The sequence below is a fragment of the Cydia fagiglandana genome, chromosome 6, assembly GCF_963556715.1.
Source record: "Cydia fagiglandana chromosome 6, ilCydFagi1.1, whole genome shotgun sequence".
Taxonomy (NCBI): Eukaryota; Metazoa; Arthropoda; class Insecta; order Lepidoptera; family Tortricidae; genus Cydia; species Cydia fagiglandana.
The window spans coordinates 18,112,303-18,135,896 of NC_085937.1; the positions used below are offsets into that span (position 1 = coordinate 18,112,303).

The 23,594-nt window shown below is 36.8% G+C and overlaps 3 protein-coding genes across 6 annotated transcripts in view; 2 read left to right on the plus strand and 1 right to left on the minus strand.

The window, feature by feature from the left end:
• The window catches only part of LOC134665413 (solute carrier family 2, facilitated glucose transporter member 3-like), a 27,816-nt gene extending 25,875 nt beyond the window's left edge, over positions 1-1,941 (plus strand). For all 3 annotated transcript variants that reach the window (XM_063522369.1, XM_063522367.1, XM_063522368.1), the window contains 2 exons: positions 12-180; positions 464-1,941. In XM_063522369.1, coding sequence (XP_063378439.1) covers positions 12-180; positions 464-563 — 269 coding nt within the window. In that variant the 3' untranslated portion in view covers positions 564-1,941. The remainder of the gene's footprint in view (positions 1-11; positions 181-463) is intronic.
• On the plus strand, positions 1,937-6,425 carry LOC134665528 (uncharacterized). Its single transcript, XM_063522503.1, has 3 exons — positions 1,937-3,711; positions 4,139-6,112; positions 6,414-6,425. The coding sequence occupies exons 2-3, from the start codon at positions 5,411-5,413 to the stop codon at positions 6,423-6,425; spliced, it is 714 nt and encodes a 237-aa protein (XP_063378573.1). The 5' UTR covers positions 1,937-3,711; positions 4,139-5,410.
• On the minus strand, positions 6,326-22,438 carry LOC134665376 (solute carrier family 25 member 35-like). 2 transcript variants are annotated; one of them, XM_063522307.1, is made up of 6 exons: positions 22,220-22,421; positions 11,500-11,756; positions 11,146-11,305; positions 10,817-10,907; positions 9,864-10,082; positions 6,326-7,180 (listed from the first exon to the last, which is right to left on the minus strand). In XM_063522307.1, exons 2-6 carry the CDS (start codon positions 11,754-11,756, stop codon positions 6,987-6,989), a joined length of 921 nt encoding a protein of 306 aa, XP_063378377.1. In that variant the 5' UTR covers positions 22,220-22,421; the 3' UTR covers positions 6,326-6,986. The 2 variants fall into 2 exon arrangements, with proteins under 2 accessions (XP_063378377.1, XP_063378378.1); XM_063522308.1 differs by lacking the exons at positions 6,326-7,180; positions 9,864-10,082; positions 10,817-10,907; positions 11,146-11,305; positions 11,500-11,756 and adding exons at positions 15,511-17,445; positions 18,731-18,873; positions 20,591-20,917; positions 21,250-21,614 and having other exon boundaries at positions 22,220-22,438.
• Positions 22,439-23,594: the final 1,156 nt, after the last annotated feature.

Sequence of the window (23,594 nt, forward strand, 5' to 3'; positions counted from 1 at the left end):
TTTCATTTCAGAAATGTTCGAGGTGCTCCCTCGAGGCGCCGGCATGGCGTGGGGCTCGCTGGCCAACTGGGCCGGCAACTTCCTCGTGGGGATGACCTTCCCCGTCGTAAGGGACGCCATTGGGGCGTATTCCTTCATCGTCTTCGCCGCAGTCACTACTGCGCTCTTCGTGTTCCAGAGGTAAGCTTTAAATACCACGCCTCTGCAAGAAAGTAGACATAGCCGCCTATTACGTTCTTTTTTGAAGAATTTCATACAGCAATTGCTTGATTAACTCCAGCGGAGAGTTTATTCCACAGCAGGAGCGATTGCAGGTCGATTTTTTTGCTTAATTCTACTTTCTTGCCTCTAGCCTAGCCTATTGATGCGATATCTGGTTTACAGGGTAAAAATTCAATTGTAAGCCAACCGGGGTTTAGTGGGGACACACAAGGACTATTTACGAATATAATGTTCTCCGCAGGTTCTACTTCCCCGAAACACGCGGTAGGACCCAACTTCAAATCTCGCAGTTATGCAGCCGAGGATTCCGCTCTCGCCCCCTCTCCCACCAAAGCATCTGACGTCCAGTACAACTTCAACAAAACGTTATTAACAATTATTGTGGAAAAGGTGTAAAATCAGAGCACGCTAAGTTTTCACGTCAAACGTCAAGTACGGAGCTCTTAGGGGCCAAGTTTGTGCAAAGTTAGCGTGGTCCAAGTCTAAAATTTAAGAAAATTCGTGCCGGCCATTTCTTTTGTGAATTGTTTAACTTTTGCTAACCAAAGTAACCATATGTGTCTTTCTCAGCCAAAAGGGTACTTATTGTCGGTTGTCGATAAGGCGCTATTTCCATATAGCTTCAATTCGAAATCAACCTTATCGACAACCGACCATGTGGTACCTTCTGCACAACAGCCAAGGCCGTCTTAAACTATGCTGGGGCTCAAGCTTGGGCACTCAAGAATTTGGGGCCATTTTAGAAAATAATAAAAGCGAATCAATTAAACCAGCGGTCGGCAACTAGCGGCCCGCGAGCCTCCCTGGCTATTTTGTATATAATATTGACAAATTACCATGTCTGATAAAGTCATAAATATTAACAAAGTGCGGCCCGCGTCCACTTCGTTAACTGCTGTGTGGCCCTTGGCTGCTAAAAGGTTGCCGACCGCTGAATTAAACTAACATTCTTCTACTATGATCTTATGTGTAATTAAATATAATGTTACTGTCTGTCCTTCGGGGCCCCCTGAGGCCACGGGCCCTGTGCGCCCTCATTTATGGTAAAGACGGTATTTGAAACGGCTACAAATGTCAAATTTAAAGCACGAGTTTTTCTTAGGTTTTAATTCTCTTCTGATTTTAATGACTTTTTGCTATCTAAAGCTCAAAACTTATGTTGTGCGTAATTTCTGTATCTTGTTTTTCCATATACATTTTAACGAGTATTTTTTTCTATATGGAGGTTTTCGGGTGCGAAAAATCGATCTAGCTAGGTCTCATCGCTGGGAAAACGCGCATTTTTAGTTTTCATATGTTCAAGCAAAGCTCGGTCTCCCAGATAATTTTAGTTTATACGCACTAGAGCGTTCTTTAGTTATTTGAATTTTTTGTCATAGACAAATGTTTCCCAGGTACAATAGACAATAGACGTATGTTATACGGTCTATGCTTATTTTATATTTGTATACATCACACAATCTGACTTTGTAATCTCTAATGTACTTAAATGCTTTTATGGTTGTTATTTGGTTAGTTTTTTATTTTTGTCAATGCCCATAAATGGGATAGACGCATTTTGGATAGGTTATATTATTTTTAAAGTAAATAGATCTTTTAAACCGGGAAAGTAAATAATGGTTTAAGTTACATTTTATTTTAACGTAATATATGTATATCATCACAAGAAACCGCTAATATATTCTCGAATATAATTATTATTATTACTTTTAACCTCTAGCCGCCCAGAGACCTATAAAAAGGTCTCCTGTTCCATTCTAATTTAAACTTTGTATGGACAAAATAAAATTTCATTTTGCTTGGCAAAGTTTGACGTATGGGCGGTTAGAGGTTAAGTACCAATTGATTACCTTAAAATCACACTCCAAGTCTAGTCTCTTTGTTTTTCAGAAATTATTCCATAACAAAACAGTAGGTATCATAATTATATTTAACTAAAAAAATTAAATATTGGTGTATGTTTAATTAATAAGTACCTATTGTACTTATTAATATTATTTAATATGTTCAAATGAAATGTAATTTTATAATAAGTACATAATAATTCTACTGACTACCTACAAATCTTAAGAAACTAAAACCCGTTCTGAGCCATACCGGGTCCAAAGGTCCCTAACACACTAGCAGCGTTACCCCGCATCCTCATAAGGCCCAAGGTACTACCTATTATACTTATTCAGTTCGATGAAATTTAAACCATATTCAATTTGAATAGAGTCGCGTTTGTTTTGTTTCGTACAATTTTCAAACAAAACCAAAATCACCTCTATTCCCTGCACTATAGGTTCAAATTTCAGTGACAATTTCTGGATGTTTCATTTGTATGGCTGGGTCTTAGGAGGGTATGGCGATGTTGACCGATTGGACAAGCCTTATTAATTACATTTTTGGTTTAAAAGTGTATAAGTAGGTAAGTAGCCGGTCGAAACATCGAAATTATTAATTTATGACCCATTTCGTCGGGTGACAAGCAAAAGTCACTAAGTATGTACTATCAAAAAATTAAACTATGCACTTTATTACACTTGTAACGCGGTTTATTGTCCAATAATTTCAATGGTGTTAGTTAGTGACTTTTGCTTGTCACACGAAGATTTCGTACCTTATCACAGTGACAATCAATATGAAAGTTGCTAGAGACCTCATACTATTGTCACTGTCACAAAGTCTTAAATTAAAACTTTGGGCTGTACCTGTAGATATTTTCATTTTGTAGTGTGGTTTAGTTTGGATCTTTAGTAGTTATTAGATTTTTATTCCTTAGTACAAAATAAGTAAAATACTTTTAAGAATACACTAATGCTATTTTTCCTATATTAGTGTTCATTTTGTTTGAATAGCTCAAGTTATCTTAATTTTTATTTCGGTGAGACGGGAAATATCTTATTGCTCATCTTCTCTTGCTCATAAGCCATGTGCATTTGTACGAGGATAGGTACTAGCCATGCACTGGCATCTAAAAATCTCGTATAATAGGGACACAGACAAAACATCCTCCAGGCTGAGCATAGTCGCGCTATTCGTCGCCCCTTTGCCACGGTAATTTTACTCCATGTTTGAGTCGAAAGTGTCTTTGTGTGACGTCCGTGTCTTTGAACGGACCAATCACGGCATGGCACTTCGCTCACCTCGTCGCGCGCACCCCCGCATTTTCGGCATCATCGGTTGCATGAAATAATTGCTCTAAACTCGGTCTAGAGGATTCCTCGTATATGAATAGGGAATATTATGCAAAAATCTGCGTAGGGGGCGCCACTAGAACAAACAGAGAGGCTACCGCGAAAAACGAAATTTTGTTATCTGCCTTCTATAACTCTTCATATTCGAGCGATAGCATGGCATATAACGAAATGTCGGGTTTCGCGGCAGGCCCTCTGTAAACAAACCGCCTGAATCAATGTTATATTTATTCGTAGCAAATTATCTGTGGAAACTTGTCAAAAAACTATTTAAGCCACAGTATGTATAAGTTACTCTGCCATAGGGGTCGTGCACAAATCACGCGAGGTTCGATGGGGGTGGAGGGGTCACGAAAAACTCACGATAGATCACGTTGGGGAGGGGGGGAGTATAAGGAAACCTCACGTGTATTTTTCTACAGTAAACGAAACTAAGAAAAAAAAACCAACCACATGAGTAAATACCTTTTCTCGGTTTCGTTAAACATAAATTTTCACTCTGCACTTCAAACTAGCGAATGTATTTAACGAAAATAGAAAAATAAACAATATTTTCTAAATACAACACTATTTCTCTTAAAATTAGGTCGGATGAAAAAATTTAAAATAATACACGTGAGGTTGCGTGGGGGGAGGGGGGGTAGCCAAAAACCTCACCAAATATCACCAAGGGGGAGGAGGGGTCAAAAAGTAGCCAAAAATACCTCGCGTGATTTGTGCACAACCCCATGCCATAGATCTATGCTATGGTTTACGATACGTGCTAGTGCTGCAGTCTAGCGGCAGAACATTGCAGTAATACACCCTATGTATACTTGTTTTTGCCTCTTTTAAATAATAAAATATAGGTGCCAACCATAGATAAGCTAGTTAAAGATTTTAAAATCGTAAAAGGCCCAATGTAGATTAGATAGACGTATGACAATGGGAAAAATTAGGACATTTTGAATTGAATAATCAATTGGATAAATAAATAAATTGTAATTAAAGAAATTGCCTTATAACCTATTAAGCTTCCTCTTCCAAATCTATACTAACTAGGTATATTATATATAAACATATAGTTAAGTAGAATATCGTAAAATGCTGTAATGCCATTAATCTCAAGCCATTTAATGAATCCGTCGCTTAGATCTGTAAACGAATCTTATTGTGTATCACAATTTATGAAATGCATAATGTTATTATATAATTAGATGATTTTTATAACTTGCTGGGAGTACTATTTAAGGTAGTTTTAAGGTAGATAGTGAAGCCAAATTGTTCTGAACAAGTCATGGATTCAAGTCTTTAAGCCTCATTTAGACGGTTTAAGAGCTTGCATGCGATTTTCATTACATTGCGGTATTTGGTCGATCGACTGGATTCATTGTACTCTGTAAATAGCAATGTACCTACAGACGTAGTGCATAATTTTTTTTCATTGTATTTTCAAGGAAACGTACAAACATGCCTTGCTATTTCAGTCAGTCTTGGTACAGTCTACGTCCAAAATATGTTTACACTTTTGCACCTTACCCCTTTGTAATAAGGCGAAAAATGTAAACATATCTTTGACGTCGACTGTACAAAAAGTAGGTACTGAGGTAGACTGAAGTAAACAATTATGCACTACATCTGTATTAGGAAATGCAAATCGGTTATTTTTTGTATGGAAATAACCGCGGTTTCGGTTAATAACCGATTATTTCCATACAAAAAATAACCGATTTGCATTCCCTAATCTGTATGTACCTATCTATAAGTACTATCTATAGTTAGTCAAACCAATTTGTCCTTTTCTTTTGGGTGCTAGTACTTTCTGTCTATGACTGAAATGAGACAGTCCTTTGACAAACTATAGTGTTGCATGCAAGTCCTTGAACTGTCTAAATTGGTCTTTAAATAAACAGACACAATATATATTATGTTTGCTACTATAGAGTAGAATGAGGAATGAGAAAAATATGATGACGATGCAATGTACTAATGACTACAATTTTATGCGATTAAATACTTGCTAAACGACTATGGTCACGTTCAATGCCTCCAAAACGCAGGCGTGTCTATTTTCCGCTAAACGGAGTCCATTCGACCTGACTCCTTCTTTCCGGGGTGCATCTGTACCTATTGCCGACAGCCTGGAACTCCTCGGCATGGAGCTGAGTTCAGTCCTCGGCTTCGGCAGCTTCATTGAGTCTAAAGCACAAACTGCGGCCAGAAAGCTGGGCGTCCTAAATAAGGTGAAGCGATACTTCACACCTGGACAGCTTCTAACACTTTACAAAGCTCAAGTCCGGTCGTGTATGGAGTATTGCAGCCACCTGTGGGATGGCTCAGCTAAATACCAACTCGCCGCTTTGGACTCAGTGGAGCGCAGAGCCAGGAGGATGATTGGCGACAAGAAGCTAACGGCTAAGCTTCAGACTTTGGCCCATCGGCGGAAAGTCGCCAGCCTGTCGGTATTCTACAGGTTGCACTTCGGGGAGTGTGCCCAAGAGCTACACGAGCTCATTCCACCGTCCCCATTCTACCATCGGACTTTTAGACGCACGGCCGGTTTCCATCCTTACTTGGTAGATATTCCGCCAATTCGCACTAAGCGCTTTGCTTCTACTTTCCTTATGCGCACTGCCAAGGAATGGAATTCCTTGCCGGCGTCTATATTTCCGTGCTCTTATAACCCGGCAACCTTCAAATCAAGAGTGAACAGGCACCTTCTGGGCGAGCTCGCTCCATCGTAGGCCACGTCTACGCCTCGGCTAGTCTGTGGCCATGAGTAAACCCATGCATAATAAAAAAAAAAAAAAACTAGATTATGTTTTATTAAAACTGCTTTTTTATTTACCTACTTTGAGCCCTAAAGCTTGCATTCTAAATGAAATTTTATTGTTATGCAATAAGAAGTAATTTCCAAAAGGTTTCTCTTAAATTAAACATCAATGGAGGTATGATGGTTTATTGTCTAGTTAGATAAAATTAAATTAACAAAATAAATTCTCTTACTAAAAAAATATAATTCATTTGCTACAGTTAGGACGTTAAGCACGAAGAATTTCGTAGATTGACCGAGCTGTTCCTATCGCTACCGCACGCGAGTAATCACATAAATATATTGCTATCCCGCCCATGATGACGGCGGTCAATGCCACGGTGAGCGGGACAGCAATATAACTATGCGCGTGCGATAGAGATGGCAACAGGCGGGTCAATGTGCTAAATTATTCTTGTTTAGCGTCATTTAATTACGCAAGTATTATATACTAATATTTAATAAATATATATTTGGAATGATTTATACCTGCAAAGTTTAGGTACTTCGTACACTTGATTTCTCTTAAAAACTAGAACCCTGATGCAATTTCATAACCCGTATTTTAATTTACAATGGGGTTTTTAAACGAGCACAAGCACGATAAGGGGTCCTCAAACTATGGTCAGTCATGGGTCAGATGCTGCCAGAAAATATTTTTTTTTCTTTATTGCCAAATGGCATTCTTTACCATTTAACCATAAGGGCCGTAAAGAGGTGCGAACTAATGGTGCGCGAAAACGAAGGTGGCCTTAGGGTCAAAACGTTTGGCGACCCCTAGAATACTAGCTTGGCTATCTCCTCAAATAATCTTCCAAAATCTTCAGCTGATCCCAACACACCAATAGTAGAACAGTGTGTGGCCCCAGCCTCATGTAGTTGGCCCCCGTGCCTTTGTACAGCGAGCCGACGCCTTCTGAACGCACCATCTTGTAGAAGCAGTCAACCATACCAGAGTATAGCTTGCCGCGATTATTTGCGTCTACGGCTGAAAAGAAAGCGAAATCATTAGATGGTGTTTCCTCACTCTTAAGTTACCCTGGTCCTGCAATTTTTCTCTGTAACTTACATTTTATATCTACCTAATCTTATCCTCCATACGCCAAACCTTGCCAAGCAAAATGAAATTTTGACTTTGTCAACACAAAGTTCAAATTAGAATGGAACAGGAGACCTTTTTATAGGTCTCTGGGCGGCTAGAGGTTATCTTTTTAGATACCCATAAATTGTCTCAGGCGACAGGGGTGTTTCTTTTACGACGTCATAAATTATAACTGACTCAATTATTGTTAGGTACACTGCCAGAATGTTTATATCTCTACCATCCAATCGTGTGATACCTGCATACCTGTCTATGGCGTAAGAAGACACCATTTGGAACACAATAGAAAGCTACTATACGCTGGCCCCATTTAGACGACGCGAGAACTCACATGCGAGTTTCATTCATTACATTGCGGTTTTTGATCGGTCGGTCGAATTGGACGTATAACAGGCCTATGGAACTCTCCGCGCGAGCTCGGATTTATACCTACGAATCTGCTCCCGTTCACGGTAGAAAAGCGAGCCAGTTGGTTGCCACACGCGCTCACGTACGCACGTCACCGCGCGCCGCACTGTCAATTTTTACGATAGTTACAAGCTACGTAGTAGGTACCTACCTACTATTGAATTTCTTTAATTGAACATGTAATGTTTATTATGTATGACAAATGTATAGTTTTAGATATCTATCAATTTGAAATAGGTAGTAAATTTAAATTTATTTTGGTAAATGTTTATTTTAACGACAGTAAGTTAACTTTACACCGGAAACTGCCTACTCATTTTTGCTCTGGTTAACTTATAATTAATTACCTGTATTCATGGGGTATCTATTATTTTTCTTTATTATGTAACATCAATCTCTATCTGGTTTTAAATTACACGAAATTTTAAAACTAATTCTTGCTGGGATTATTGCGCGGTTTATAAAACGTCGTAAACACTGCGGTTACTGCAGGGACATATGACCTCTTAAAATGACTATTTCGCAAACACTAACGCATAATCGGAATATCAGGTATAATTTAAGATATAGCTTTCCTTTTATTTCACTCCGCTGTTTAAGTACGTAGGTTGCCCTGAAAGTTTCGGGAATTGGAAAAAATACGCGTTTAAATGAAATAAAAGTACTTTTATTGTTTTTCAAAGTATTCTCCTTTGTGTTTAATGCACTTTTTCATTCTCTGAAACCAGTTTTCAAAACAGTTATTGAACTCTGAACTGGGGGTTGACGAAATGGCCATTTTATAAGCGTGGACTGCTTCTTCCGCGGTCTGAAAACGCTGACCACGCAACCGATTCTTTATTTTCGGGAAAGTAAAAAAATCGTTGGGACTTAGGTCGGGGCTGTACGGAGGATGGTCCAGTAATTCGACTTTTTCGCCCTTCAGATAGTCGTTTGTTTTCTGAGCAGTATGAGGGCTGGCATTATCATGGTGTAGTATAATACGGCGGTTAGGGTTATTTTTTCGCAGTTCAGCAAAAACAATCGGTAAACAAACGCCTATATACCAATCGGCATTGACAGTTCTTCGATCTTCAAGAGCAATAGTCGCCACGTGACCCGATTTGGAGACAAACGTGGCTACCATTTTTTTGATCGTGCTGCGAGAACGAACAACTTTTGTTGGCTTCGGCTCGTCTTCGTAAACCCATACTCGAGATTGGTTTTTGGATTCAGGCTCATATGCGTAAATCCATGACTCGTCACCTGACACAATACTAAAAACGGCAGTTGAGCTTCCTCCATTAAATCTTTTTAGGGTTTTGTGGCACCAATTGACACGGACCGTTTTCTGGTCGTCAGATAACAAGTGAGGAATCCACCGGGAAAACAACTTCCGCACGCCCAACTCTTGCTGTAAAATAACTTGTACCTGACTCATTCCAATGCCTAAAGTCTCCTGAATTTCCCGATATGTAACATGCCTATCTTCTTTTATCAGTTGGCGAACAACATCGATGTTTTGATCGGTAACGGCAGTTTTCGGTCGACCCTCACGTACGTCATCCGCAAGAGACACACGGCCACGTTGAAATTCCGAATACCACCTGTATATTGTCGTCTTCGAAGGTGCTTCACTACTAAAAGCAATAGTCAATCGGTCTCCACATTGTTGTTGTGTTAATCCACTTTTAAAGTCATAATAAATCATTGCTCTAAAACTTTCGCGGGACAGCTCCATTTTCACCAGCGACTCAACGACTTTAAAAAACAATTGAAAATAGAACATTGTTTTTTTTTTCTAAGTGGCCAGTGTTTTCGAATAATGAGACTATGCTTGTAACAAAGAGGTATAACACATGTCAAATATACGTTCCTAAGTATGCAATTCCCGAAACTTTCAGGGCAACCTACGTAGGTATTTATTTATCATTTCTAAGCGTCAGCAACCCTAGCGTTGTGCCGGTGCGCGCGGTGCGGGGAGTGGCGCGCTGAAGGTCACTCCATTGTATTTTAGTGTAGGTATCAAAACGGTAGGTATTTGCTTTTTCTTTGAGAGATAAGTATCTGTTCGTAAGAACTATTATATAATCTGTGGTATAACCAACAGTCCGCAATGTAACTAAAATCGCATGCGAGTTCGAATGCCGTCTAAGTCAGCCCTTTTATTGTAAGAACTTACGTTGGTTAGAAAGACGTGTAGCAACAACATCAAACGGGTTGAGACAGGCTGTCATAACCAGCCCACCCAAGTTAGCTCCAGCAAACGATAGCAGTATAGGCGAGTCTACCATCCATCCGTGTGACACTAGCCACTCTTTAGCGTATGAAAATGACACCATTTGGGACGCGCTGCCGACCGCGCCGCGGGGGATTTGAGGTTGCACACCTCGGAATAAACCTGAAAAGTAATGTTCGAATAAATTTTTTGCTTTTGTGATAAACATATTTACAGCTTGGCAAAAAAGAGTAGAAATTAAAAAGTGGCAACACTGTAGTGTCGTCCCTTTCAAACCAATTTATATAAGATAACGGGACGACAATACAGCGTTGCAACTTTTTAATTTCTACTCTTTTTTGCTAAGCTGTAAGTACCTACTTATATAGGAAGAGGTAAAGTCAGGTAAAGTGCATATAAAAGTCAAAAATGTAAAAAAAATAGTGTTGTAATTAAATTGGCGTTTTCAGAAATAAATATCGAAAACCCGATTCTCACAGATCCCGGTGTTTTTGGGTTCTTTTAATTCAGAATCACTAGCATATTCAATTCTGATGATAAAATAAAATGTCCCAAAAATTTGTATGAAAATTGTACATTCCACTATGTCACGCACATACAAGTGAAAAATTTTTTCATACTAAAACGTGACGTAATGGAATGGACATTTTGGGACATCTTTTTTTAATGGTGGGATGGAGAATGCTGTCGATTCTGAGTACAATGAGTCCAAGAACGTCCAGATGTTAAAGAATCAGGTTTTCAATATTTATTTCTGAAAACGCCCAAATGCAAGTCCTGATTTTAATAATAATAGCACTGGTGACGTCATGTGTCATGTGTTACGTAGCCTAGGTAATACAGGATGTGACTAGGCCATATCCAGTGAACTTATTAGGAGAGCACCAGGGAGATACCTTTAAAGCCTTCTTTGGCGTAAATATCAGCGAGCGCTTCAAAAGTCCCAGTATGCTTGTGCTGATGTCCCACGGAGATCGCCTGAGCAGCCTGAAATCAATAAAATAAGGATTTACTATTAGTTTATACTTACAACGAAAACAACGTATTTTATCTGAAAAAAAATATCTACCCGAGCTGTTAGGCACGGACCTATGAAAGTCGAGGTTCAAATGGATCTTTATGTTAGAGTTAAACCTACACAAACTTAATGACGTGCTAAAATAATTACAGACCAAATTTACTTCGTTATTGTTATCCCAACGACTTCAGTTATGTGACGCCATACCTGTGCCTGCAACCGTGTCTTGACTAAGAAGAAAGGCGTGCCAGCGATGGAACCCAAAGCGCCACCGACGCCGGCCGCTGTCGCGCCCTTCAGTATTGAAGTTCGTCCTGTGGCGTCCGTGGTTAGGCCGCGGCGTTCGCATATCCGGAACACTCCTAATCTGAAATTTCGATTTATTTTCTGGTACTTTAATTCTAATTTTTATTTATAAAGTTGATCCGAAAATGAGATGCAAAGTTGAACGACTCAATCAATGAAAAGCATCCGGAAATACATATCAATAATGATAAATACATTTCTAATAATGAAGAAAGTGTTCATTCCGGATATAGATAATGTCTACTTATAACTTACCTGAAAGTATTAAGAAAGAACTGGAACCCAAGCATCGCGCTTAAACCCCTCTGCAGCGATCCAAACCCCTCGTTTTTCGCGATAACAAACAGCCCATGCGGCACACTCTTGTAATGTATCTTATGCCCTTTAGCCTTCAACTCCCCTTGGAGTTGGAGTCGTGTTTTGACCACTTCTATGGGGTTGGTGAAGATGGTCGCAAACATGGCGGACGTGCCGCCCATTAGCATGTCGGTGGCGTCGCGTGCGAGCGCCATCTAGGGAGATCGAAACGTAAAATTATCAATATAAAGATTTATAGTTATTAATTGTAGTAGAAGGCGTATAAATAATGCCTGTGAAAAATTCTTGCCTCGAACTGCGCCAGCTGAAATAGATGTTCTCGTGCATTATTTTAGTAGTACATAGTTCTATCTAGTAGTGCCAAAAGTTGACGTTTGTAATTCAGTTGGTACCATTATAAAAAAGATCGTGTCTCGTAATGTTTGCAGTACATTCATAAATTAATTATGGGACGTCGTACATATTGTATTTAATCTAGCACAGTGTTTTTCAAACTGTGGGTCGCGAAACCTTTGCCAGCCTTAAATCAATACATAAGCGAAACATTTTGTTCGTACTAAGGGGGTCACTTGATGAAAAGTTTGAAAAACACTGATCTAGTAGCTGAAAATTGGCAGGGAATAAATAAAATAAAAATAATAATGTCAGCAGTAATTTATTAAATAAATTATTTCAACAATAGTAAAATACATACTAAAAGGCACTAACAATAAAATATAGCTGTAGAAATATGGCATTATTTCTATTGAGATTTCTACGCAGATTCTCAACATTTAAATAAATAAAAAAATATTCTAAATTTTTAAATAATATTTTATTTATGAATGACAAATATGTTCAATTATTTAGAGATAAGCCATTTTAAAAAAATTGTTGGGTTTGTGTGCATTGCGTCTAAAAGATTAAGTATGTACCTACTTTAGATGTGAGCGTAGGGTGCTTGGAGGGGCGCTCATCTGACAATTGGTACATAGGTACTGTATATATCTCTAACTACATAAAAAATGATATTTATATTCAACACATTTAAATACATGTAATCGATATGGACCTACTTTATGTAAGAATGAGACGCAAGTTCGGATTAAATCACAATGCCCTTGTGGCATATCAAATACAAAGAGTTTGCTTATTGAGAGCTACGTCGCTATACGTATACATTAAGTAACTAAGGTATTTATTGCACATTCTGAACACAATTACATTCTAAAGTATAATAAATTAATAACAAATAAAATTGGTATATAAATACAACAAAAACGTTGATTAATATAAACAAACAACCGAACATACGTAGTCATACCAGATATTGTTTTTTACATTTATGAAGGTTGATATTGGGGTGTAGCCGCGCGTATCATATGACGTCTTTGGCGCTTGAAGTAAGAGTTACAAATATGGCTGAACCTAAAGTTGTAATACTAGTAGTACTTGTAATACTTTTGTAGTATATAGGTATATACTTTACTGCCGTATTCGAACTTCAAGATATTCACAAGAGACGACACGTACTAGATCCATTCTAGATACGTTATAGTTTAGATATCGACTAGTTCTCTTTTGCAGCGCAATTCGGGCAACCAATGTCACTTTTACGCTTGATTTCAAGAGTATCTCCAGAATCGCGCAAATGTCAAATTTGACAGGTTAGATCTTAAATATATTGTTATCGTATCTTGGTGATGTCAAAAAGATATCTAATACATATCTATTTCAAAATCCGAATCGGGCCCTTAATCTCATTAAATCTCTTCTACTTTAGAATAGACATATCATTATCAAGTGAACTGCACCTGGTACTAAATATTACAAGTTTAGGCTCAGCCATTTGTAACTCTTTTATTAAACGCCAAAGACGTCATGTGACGCGCGCGGCTACAGCCTAATATCAACCTTCGTGCATTACAATAAGGTTCAGAATGACGCCACACGAAAGGCGCTCAAAGGGTTAAAGATTCCAAGACATAATTTTAGGTAATGTTAGCCTTTTATAACTATAATAAGAACACAATCTCATTCTACTTATTGTCCTACAAATGTAAAATCTAAATTTAAGGCAAAACAACTGAATTGTTTGTTACAATTCGCTATTCATATGTCAAATCATTAATAGGTAACAATTAAAATTACTTTTTTAGTTACTTTGGTGATTATTTCAAAATAGTAATCTCTACAAATACATAAATTTAAAATTGACCGAGGTATTTCGCGAATGAATTTATCTTAAACATTCGACCTTATAACAACGAGATAAGGTCCACCAAAGGCCAGTTAGGTTTTGCTGTTAGGATTAACGACAGACGCAGAGATAAAAAAGTTGGCTCGATATTATTACAAGTGACCAAATATAAAACAAAATAGGACCTTATTTATATCTAGGATGAAGTTAAATGCTGCATATTTATACGAGTAATTGGCAAATTAATACTGTGGTCTCTAGGAATTAAATAATGTCTGTAACTTACGATTTAACTAAATAGGTAGGTAGGGTTAGGCCAACAAAAGTATGCAACGATTTTAATAGCACACACAATGCAAGTGTTATTTATAGGTCATCATTTCATAGAAGTATGAAGTTTCAAATAGCACTTGCACCCACGTGTGTTATCATAATCGTAGCAAACTTTTCTTGGTCTAACTCTATTTCATTGTGCATGGCATTATAATGCATTAAAACTACGCTTTTTGGAAGGGATATACAAGTTACTACGCGGCAATTGCACAATACCGTTTGCTAATTAAAAAAATAACAACACCAAATAAAGAAGATTGCTTCCACAAGTTTCGTACTTAAAACGTACTCCATTCCACTTTTCGCTATCTAAATGTAGCATCTGATAGTAAAACAATTATTGTCTAAGAACTACGAGTAATACTTAATAATATTAAGTTAATATTACGAGTGGCATACGCCTGACGCATTACTTCTTAAGTACCAAAGGCAAATAATCACTGGGCTTAGAGCCTAACTAGTTAAAAGCTAAATATGACTTTATTCTGATTATGAGATTTACATTAAATTATGTAATCGATTGAATTTATACAATATCTTTGGCAAGCGATAGTGGGTGCGCTTTGTTACTATCAGGGTTGGGCAGTATTTCAATTACATGTATTTGAAATACGTATTTGAAATACATTATAGTATTTTGTATTTGTATTTCAAATACTACCTGGAAAAGTATTTTGTATTTGGTATTTCAAATACTGCACTCACATGTATTTTGTATTTTGTATTTCAAATACTTCAAGCTTCAAAATACATTTCTACAAAATACATTTTATTAAATTCTATGATCCTAAAATGGGACGTTTTTTTTTTAAATATAATGTACGACTTGTACGAGGGCAAATAGGTACAATGCGCGAGTTATTCTGCGCGGAACTTTTCGTCAACCGCCAGGGGACATGACGGAAAAACGTTACGGCGCGTTACATGGGGGGGGAGGGGGGTCAAAAATGTCCAAAAATTGCGTTACGTAATACTTGAACGCTCCCATAGGCAAATAATATATTTCATTTTTAATTTACTATTTGCAGCAATGTAGGTTTATATTCAAATTTCGTCAAGTGGATGAAAACTAGAGCTGGACAAAAACAAGCGCAATGACCCTATACGGTTTTAGGAAAGGATATTCGTTAAAAAACTAAATGATTAAACAAAAAAAATGAAAAGTATTTTGTATTTGAAATACATTATTTTAAACACTGTAATTTGTATTTTGTATTTCAAATACCAGTCACCAAAGTAGTTTGTATTTGGTATTTCAAATACTTTTAAAAATGTATTTTGTAATTTGTATTTGAAATACGTGGAAGCCAGTATTTTGCCCAACCCTGGTTACTATAGTTTTGGTATTTTACTTTGGTATACTGATATATGTGTTGATAAATATAAAAATGTTGGTAAGTCAGTATTACAGTTGCATGCGTGGACGACTTTGTGTGATGCCACAGCGAGGACAAATATAAGATATGTCGTTTACCTCTTGCAAATACATTATTTGATTAAATACTTTGTTTACATAATTATAATTAATACTCTATTGTTTCTTCGGGTGGTTTTACATTGATATAAACTAACACCATACACTCATTATAACTTTAACGATGTTAGTTGAAATAATGTCTTATATTTAAAGTTAACTTAAGAGTAATATTGTAACGGGTAAGTAATGTAAGTACATTTGGCTATTTAATTATTATATTCCACATTTATTAATTTCATACTGATTTAATACTAGAGGAAATTATGTTTTTTATCCTATGTATGCTTTCTTTATAGTAATATACATATTAACAGACGGGCGCACCGCATCGCGACCTTGGTAAGGTCTGAGGCTTGTTCAATCTAGTGGTGGTTCGTTAAAGACGCGGCTATGAGTCAAAGCGAGAAAGAGATAAGCGGACGGGCCAAGTTCGCGGTCTGGTACGCCCGTTTGTAAGCACTATTAAGGGGCAGTCCCGTTTTAAAAACTCGAAGTGTCAGTGTTAAGTTATTAATTCTGATTCAGGCCACAAGGTGGCAGAGCCTCTAACGCAAACGATCCATATTACGCACAAATTATATTATGTACCTACTCGTCTTTTTCTAATGAAAAAGACAGAAAAAATCGTGTAGTGCGATTTACCTAATCGGTTCTTTACAATTAAAAAATCTTAATACCTATATGAATGGTAGATTTGTATATCAATGAACTATTGAACTAGATGATATTTATTGTATTATACAATAAATATTAGATTTTAAAAACGCGTGAATCACATGGGGCGTAGATAACATTACCTACTTACAAATATTATACCTATTTTTAATCTTTCGCATATTTAAACATTTAATATTGATTCTAACTTTTTATGGGTAGGAAATAGGAATTGTTTCATAGAAAATTAATACAATTACAGAGGAACATACCTATTAAAATTTTGTTTCTTTAGTATTTAGAGCCATTTCACGAACCCTTGAAAAAATTTTTTGTTCATCAATCGCACTTTTCTATGAAACAAGAGTCTATTAATAATCAATTGACTAGGAACAGATCAATTTGAACTTTACGTTTAAATAAACTCACATAAAACAACAGCCTAAATACCGTATGGGCGATTTTTAATTTTTTGAGGATTTTTTCGTCAGATTTCGATCAAATTTGGTGGATAGTTCCCTATAATAATTCTGTATCAACGGCAACTTCACTTTTAACCCTTTAACATTTGACATTTCTTTCTATAGTCATTCGATTCTGAACCTTAATTCTTATAGTAGAGATGCGTTTTTGTTTTAAGTATGGTGGCAAGTATGTTGCCGCTACGGACTAAAGGGTTAAGGGTAGTTTCACCGTATATGCCCTGTCTTCCTTTGAGTTACGAAAACCTATGGTATACTTGTAACGGAACGGAAAACTACATATTTTCTCTCTGGACAGGTTTTGATTTCTTATTTACTCCACTCGGGATGAGGAGCTTTCCAAACCGCCCAGATTTCATCCAAATGTAACATACAAAAAACTAAACAACAACAAAAAAATTGGCCCGTATAACCTCTAGCCGCCCAGAGACCTATAAAAAGGTCTCCAGTTCCAGTCCAATTTGAACTTTGTGTTGACAAAATAAAATTTCATTTTGCTTGGCAAGGTTTGACGTATGGGCGGCGTAGGTAAAAACACACCATAGATACAATGCTAAATCATCACGCCTTCTCGAAACTCTTCTGAACATCTTTTAACATATCCCAAAACACAAGTAGGAGGACCGTATGGGGCGCTTGTCGGAGGTATGAGGGCCCCATACCCTTGTAAAAGGCTAGGAGGCCTTCGGTCTTGGTGATCTTTTTGGCGCAATCCACTATGCCGCTGTAGAGGAGGCCTTGGCCGTTTACGTCCACGGCTGAAAAAAAAGTTAATAAATTAGTTAGATAACCCTGGCAAGTAGGTACAAAAAATAGATGTCATATACTAAAGAAAAAGAACATGACATATACAGGGTGAAATTTTAACCACCTGCCATACTCTGCGTAGTGACTTTATAGGTCATAAACTCAATAAAATTTGGCTGTCCCATAGACATAGAAAAGTCGTGTGCCACCTATGTACGTATAATATGATGCCACGCCCTTGTAGGGTCCATGCTGTACCCAATTAAACTTAAACACCTTTGTAAAATACCATGGATGCAAGCTATGAATAAATGATTATGATTATGACATCAACGGCATCAAACCGGCCGAAATATATGAAACCGATTTTTTTTCACGACTTAGGGTCCCTCCACATCTAGCGTCTTTCGAGCGTCGGCGTCTACAACTCTATGGCCGCTGCTCGACGCAACGTCGACGCAACTGCGCAGCGACGTCATTTTCCATAGCGCTGACCAGACGCCGACGCTCGAAAGACGCTAGATATGGAGGGGCCCTTAGGCATTGGTCCCATGATAAAAGTTGTTCAGTATGACTTATAAAGTCAGAGTATGGCTGGTGGTTAAACTTTCACCCTGTATTTCAATTTTCATTTTCATTTATTTAAGACCAACTAAGGATCAAACTTCTGCGAAATTATGACGTATAAATAACCCTTGTACTGCGTGGGCAATCGAAATCACTGCAGACTTTTCTTGGTCTATCTCTACTTAAAAACAAAACGAATCACAATATTTGATAAAATAATTAGATTTGTTCCCAAAGTTGTAATATTTTTATAACAATTAATTATATAATCACATGCTAACAATGGTGTTAGCGTTACGTAATACATATATGGATATTACGTTATTTAGTTAAAACTACTGCACTACCACCAAGCATGATAGCCCCACAAAACTGAACTGCTAATAGAAAATCAATCTTATTTTAATAACATACGGTCGAAATTACTGTCTGTATGACCTCAAGTGTCTGTAAGATTCGATTATAATCTCTATTATAGAAGCATATACGGTGGAGTTTTATTTGCACTCGTGTGATAATTCCCATGGCATAAGATTATAAAATGTAGATAAGATTTTTTTCAGTCTAACTTGATCTCTATAATAACATAATAAGGTTGGAATTACCTTGGTCATACAATTTCGTCATGATTACGTCCATTGGCGTCAGACAGATAGTTTTCACCACGGCCTTTATGTTTCTGGCTACAAATTTTCGACCTTAACATAAATAAAATAAGGTTGGAATTACCTTGGTTATACAATCTCGTCATAATGACATCCATTGGCGTTAAGGAGATGGTTTTGACCACGGCCCCTATGTTGCTGGCGACGAAAGCCGATAGATACTTCGACTGTTGGAACATGTCGTTATCATCCATCCATTCTTTACATCTGAAAAAAAAGAAAAAATTAGTCACTGAGTCAGTTTTTGATGTCCTAAAAACTCGGGCATAACGTAATTTTAAATTTTTTATGTGTTTATGTTTTATGTGTTGTATGCATATTGTATTGTATATATAATTAATTAATTATATATGTGTATAAATCACAAGAAATAAATAATTATGAGCTTTTTTATTTATTTAAGGTGTGGGTAGAATTTAGTATGGCCAACAAATCATGTCATAAAAAGTAATAAATGTTGATTTAAAAAAGACTGTAAATTAAAAAAATTATACAAGACATTAGCATTTGATTGGCATAACAAGATAAGATAGGCAGAATATAATATTGAGTAGTGATGGGTAGGACATCAATTTAAAATGAGTTTGTATGAGTACCTCATTTTCAAAAATGAGGTGTTACAATGTCTTACTTCAAATGAGGTGAGGTACTGGCATATTTTCAGTATCGGCTACTATATTCTCTGAATTTCTCTGAACTCCATCGGCAAACAAAAACTAGATACAATGGATTTATTTTTATAGTCAAACGCAACTTGTCAGTCAGTAAGAACCAGGAAAGTTATACTCATCCTATTCTTTTGGGTGTATATGATGAATTTCTCTATGTTTGGTATGAGACAGTCCTGGGCCAAACCATATAATATAATTATACTCCTAACATCCTTTACACATAAAAATGTTTAATTTGAATGCAATTCTCGAGGTGAAGAAAAGAACTTGAACAACAGAAGACAGATAAAGTTAAGAAATAAGAATCTAACCAAGGACCTAGCCCCCACATCCTACATAGAAACTTTGATGCTTTTATGAAACTGGTTCTAATTTAGCTGTAAATTATTTTTATTGTTTGTTCAATTTTAATCCTTGCTACTTGATATTATTTACAGTTTAATAATAATATATTTCAATTAGAATAGTAACCTTAAAACTGTAAGACTGTTTTTTAACAAACTAAGGAGAACAAATTCCATATTTTCTTCTAATTAGATATCACTATATATAAAAATAACTAACTTACCACTTCAGATGATTTAACAGCAAAGTGATGTAAATAAAAGCACACTAACATTCGCGATTGAGGCACCTACCGTTAACCAAGAAGAAAACTAATTGTACTTATACAGCAGTGGTTCTTAACCTAGGGGTAGTTACCCCCGTGGGGGTAAAACTGGTATTTTACAGGGGTTATCAGCTAACCTAATATAACAATACAACAAACGTACACGTTTTAATTTTTATTACCATTGGGAGGAGGGGTAAAATCAGGTTCCCTAGTTAGTCATAGGGGTGACCGGACTGAAAAGGTTAAGAACCGCTGTTATACAGATATAGTATTGCACAATTATCTACGGCAATACGTCATTTGCAAGCTACTAAATAATAACAGCCAAAGTAATATCATTTTACAGTACATCTACCTACTACTACTACCATTATTATTACTTTACCGTCCTAGGGCGGGATTAAGGACAATACGTGCCTGTGTCAAAAATTTAAAGGGCCATAATTTATTATGTACCTACCTACTGTATAACTTTGTCAGTACACGTGCGAAAAGGTAGAATTTCCTACTGTTCGCACTTGTATCGTACCTAATGTACTATTTTGTCACTACTTATATGTTGAAGAAGATAAAAGTCAATAAATTTTTTGTATGCATAATAATTCAATTTGAAACGTAGGTACTTAAAAAAAATACTCACACAGCATAGGACGCAATCTGCGTCGCTGATCCTATAGAGTTCCTGATCATCATTCCATGAGCGCCTCTCCATAGGCCTCCCAACCCATTCTTCTTATAAATCTTGCTCATAGCATACGTCATACCCGTATGAGCATGTTGGGTACCAACGGCTATCTTTTCAGAAGAATAAGACATCAGCTGTGTCTTAACAAGCTGTAGTGGACTGCCGAAGAACGCTCCAACCATGCCGGCAAAAGCACCCATTACTAGGCTATTTGTGAACTTTGTATTGTTTTTCTCGTCTCTTAGCAAACCTTGGTTATCGGCTTGTTGGTATATGCCTAACCTGAAAATTATTTTGGTAGGGTGGATTAAACTTCTAAGATCTGTATTAATGAAATTACTGATAATTTACTTTAAGCCCGCAGATGTGTGGAAGTCAAAACCAATTTTAATGCTTACAAGTGGTAAAAATGTAATATAAATATACATATATTGAATATAAATATAAAGCAAAGTAACAATAATTCAGATCCAGATAAATAAAATAGATTTATTTCTATACATAATATACTAAATTGTAGCTATTTATTAGGGATAGATAACAAAACTCAGGAATATGATTGACTAGTAAAACTTATACATAAAATAAAATGGAACCAAAACTACTGAACTTACCTTACACCGTTTACCACTAACTGGAACCACAAAGCAGGTACGAGTCCTTTCTGTAATGCCGACACTCCGTCATGTTTCACAATAGTGTACATAGCGTGCGGTATATTCTTATAGTGCACCGCATGCTGGCTCCGCGCCCGGAGCTCCCCTTGCAACTGCATGCGGGTCTTCACCACATCAAACGGGTTGCTAAAGATAGCGGCGCCTACTCCGGCTATACCGCCCACCACGAAGTCCATATTGAAAAAATATGGACCACACTTTCAAGGTACGTAATACTTTTTGGTTAGGACTGGAGATTTATGTTTGCCATAACTGTAATCTTTGCCAAATTCATCATTTGTCTTAGAAGTGTTTATCTGAAACTGAAAAAGAGCATTATTTCAAGATGGTTAGGATAAATAAAATATTTTTTTTTAGTAAATTAAAAAAAAACATTTTCAGTTTCAGACAACCATGTTAAGAGCAAATTACAGCAATAATTCAGTTTATAACACATGGCACTGCATGTTTTAAGTCATTATTGAACAAATACATCCAAATTCGATGACTGGTACTTAGTTAATAATAAGTAATTTCTAAGCTATTTTTAGTCTATGTCTATAACATAGGTTAAAATCAAGAACTTAGCCAAGAACTACATATTATTCTATAATATTAGTAGCTATTTTCCTTGATAATTAAAAAAAGCCAAATTAAATATCATTCTACTAAACACCGCAAGTAAGAAATCGACGTCGCTTTAGTTTTATCACAACAGTTTTCCCAAGAATTTTGAAATATAAAATTTGTTTCAGTACGTTTCAGTCACAAAAATAGATGAACCGCCGCATTCTTTCCAAAATCGCTGATCTTTGATCTCTGCACCACGGTATGACATAATATAAGAAATGCGCGAAATCATGCTCGTTTTCGCTAAAATACGCCGAGAATGCCGCAAAGTATTTTTAAAAGTTCGTTTAGGTCTTACCTTAGCTTCCTTTATTATTTACTCGAAATGTTCTGTTATCATATTGAATATTTACTAGCTGCGAACTCGTAGGGCCGCACGCCGCGCGGCCTGCGCTGGAGAATTCCATAGAAAATTCATTTTATAGCATGTTTGTTTCGTAATGAAAACTCTAGAGACGTCACTCGTGCGTCAAAGTGACAGATATCAGCTGACGGCTAGCGGTGTGTTCAGAATTTGTAATGTTGGATGTTGGATCTATTTAAATCAAATTTAAATAGTAAAAGTATAAAACTTTGTCATTGTAAATGCCATGCAGAGTTATTTTGCTTAGTCTGACCAATAACTCTGACTTAAGTGGTCTACTCTGCATAACATTTGCATTTTGCAGCATTTTCATCGACAAAGTGTGTCAAAGTTTTTATTCTATTAATGTCAACTTCTATGAAAATAGGCATAGACCTGTATAATATAGGTTTCATATTTCAGTGAAAATAGGTCGTTTAATGCGGTATCCACGCGGGATGATCAAATCGACCGATTTGATCAGAAATGAAATTGGGGTCAATCTCCAATTTTAGATTTTTGGTGATATTAGAGCCCTCTAAATTGAAAAAAATGCACCAGATTGAAAATACTGGCGTCACAAAATGGTAAGTAGGTATTCTCATTTTATTGGTAATATCGGTAAGTATCGGCGGTTGAATTCGGCGAGCCAAATTGGCGTTTGCGTCCGCACGTCCTGATTCGATTGGGCAATTTAATCAGATTGGTGAAAAATTTGCGAGTCAGATACGCTTTAAAACTTCGAGCAACACCGGCTTCCGACACGTCGGAAGGGAGGGGCCCAAGCGATAACTCACCGTACAAATCTTTCTGCCATTTTTCGCGGGGGGGAAGGTGCACACAGTCGCACTTCTCACACACTTATATACAAAATCCAATCTGTAATGACGACACAAATGCATAGAAAATGACACACGTCAAAGACAAATCTTGCAAACCTCGATCTCTTTTTGTGTACGGACGAGTGACTAGTGTCACAACACGCACACTAACACATTTTCGTTGAAGTATGTCATTGTATTCTGAGAGATGAGAAGTCGGATTTGTCGCTCGACCGATCCGCAATTTGTACTGAGCGAGCAAAATCGATAAATCCAACAATTACTTGAGACTAAAATATAATAATTGTATTTAAATGTAATTAAACGTATGATATGTAAAAAAAATATTACATGTGAAATGTAACACTTTCTTTTTGTAAATTTGATGTCCCCGACCTCTTTTTATAACAAAAAACCGAGCAAACAGGCATTTTTGTGCAGCAGTGTTCACGCGCGCGTCTAGTGAAAAATCCAAGTGCAACTAGTTTTATTACCCGCGCTAGATTAGA

Excerpts from the sequence above, each read along its gene's own strand:
- LOC134665376 (XM_063522307.1), bottom strand. The coding sequence starts at position 11,756 with ATGGCGCTCGCACGCGACGCCACCGACATGCTAATGGGCGGCACGTCC. Across the intron at positions 11,306-11,499 it reads TTCTTTCTTAATACTTTCAG|ATTAGGAGTGTTCCGGATAT; the intron begins GTAAGTTATAAG and ends TCGAAATTTCAG. Across the intron at positions 10,083-10,816 it reads CGCCAAAGAAGGCTTTAAAG|GTTTATTCCGAGGTGTGCAA; the intron begins GTATCTCCCTGG and ends ATTACTTTTCAG.
- LOC134665528 (XM_063522503.1), top strand. The coding sequence starts at position 5,411 with ATGGTCACGTTCAATGCCTCCAAAACGCAGGCGTGTCTATTTTCCGCT.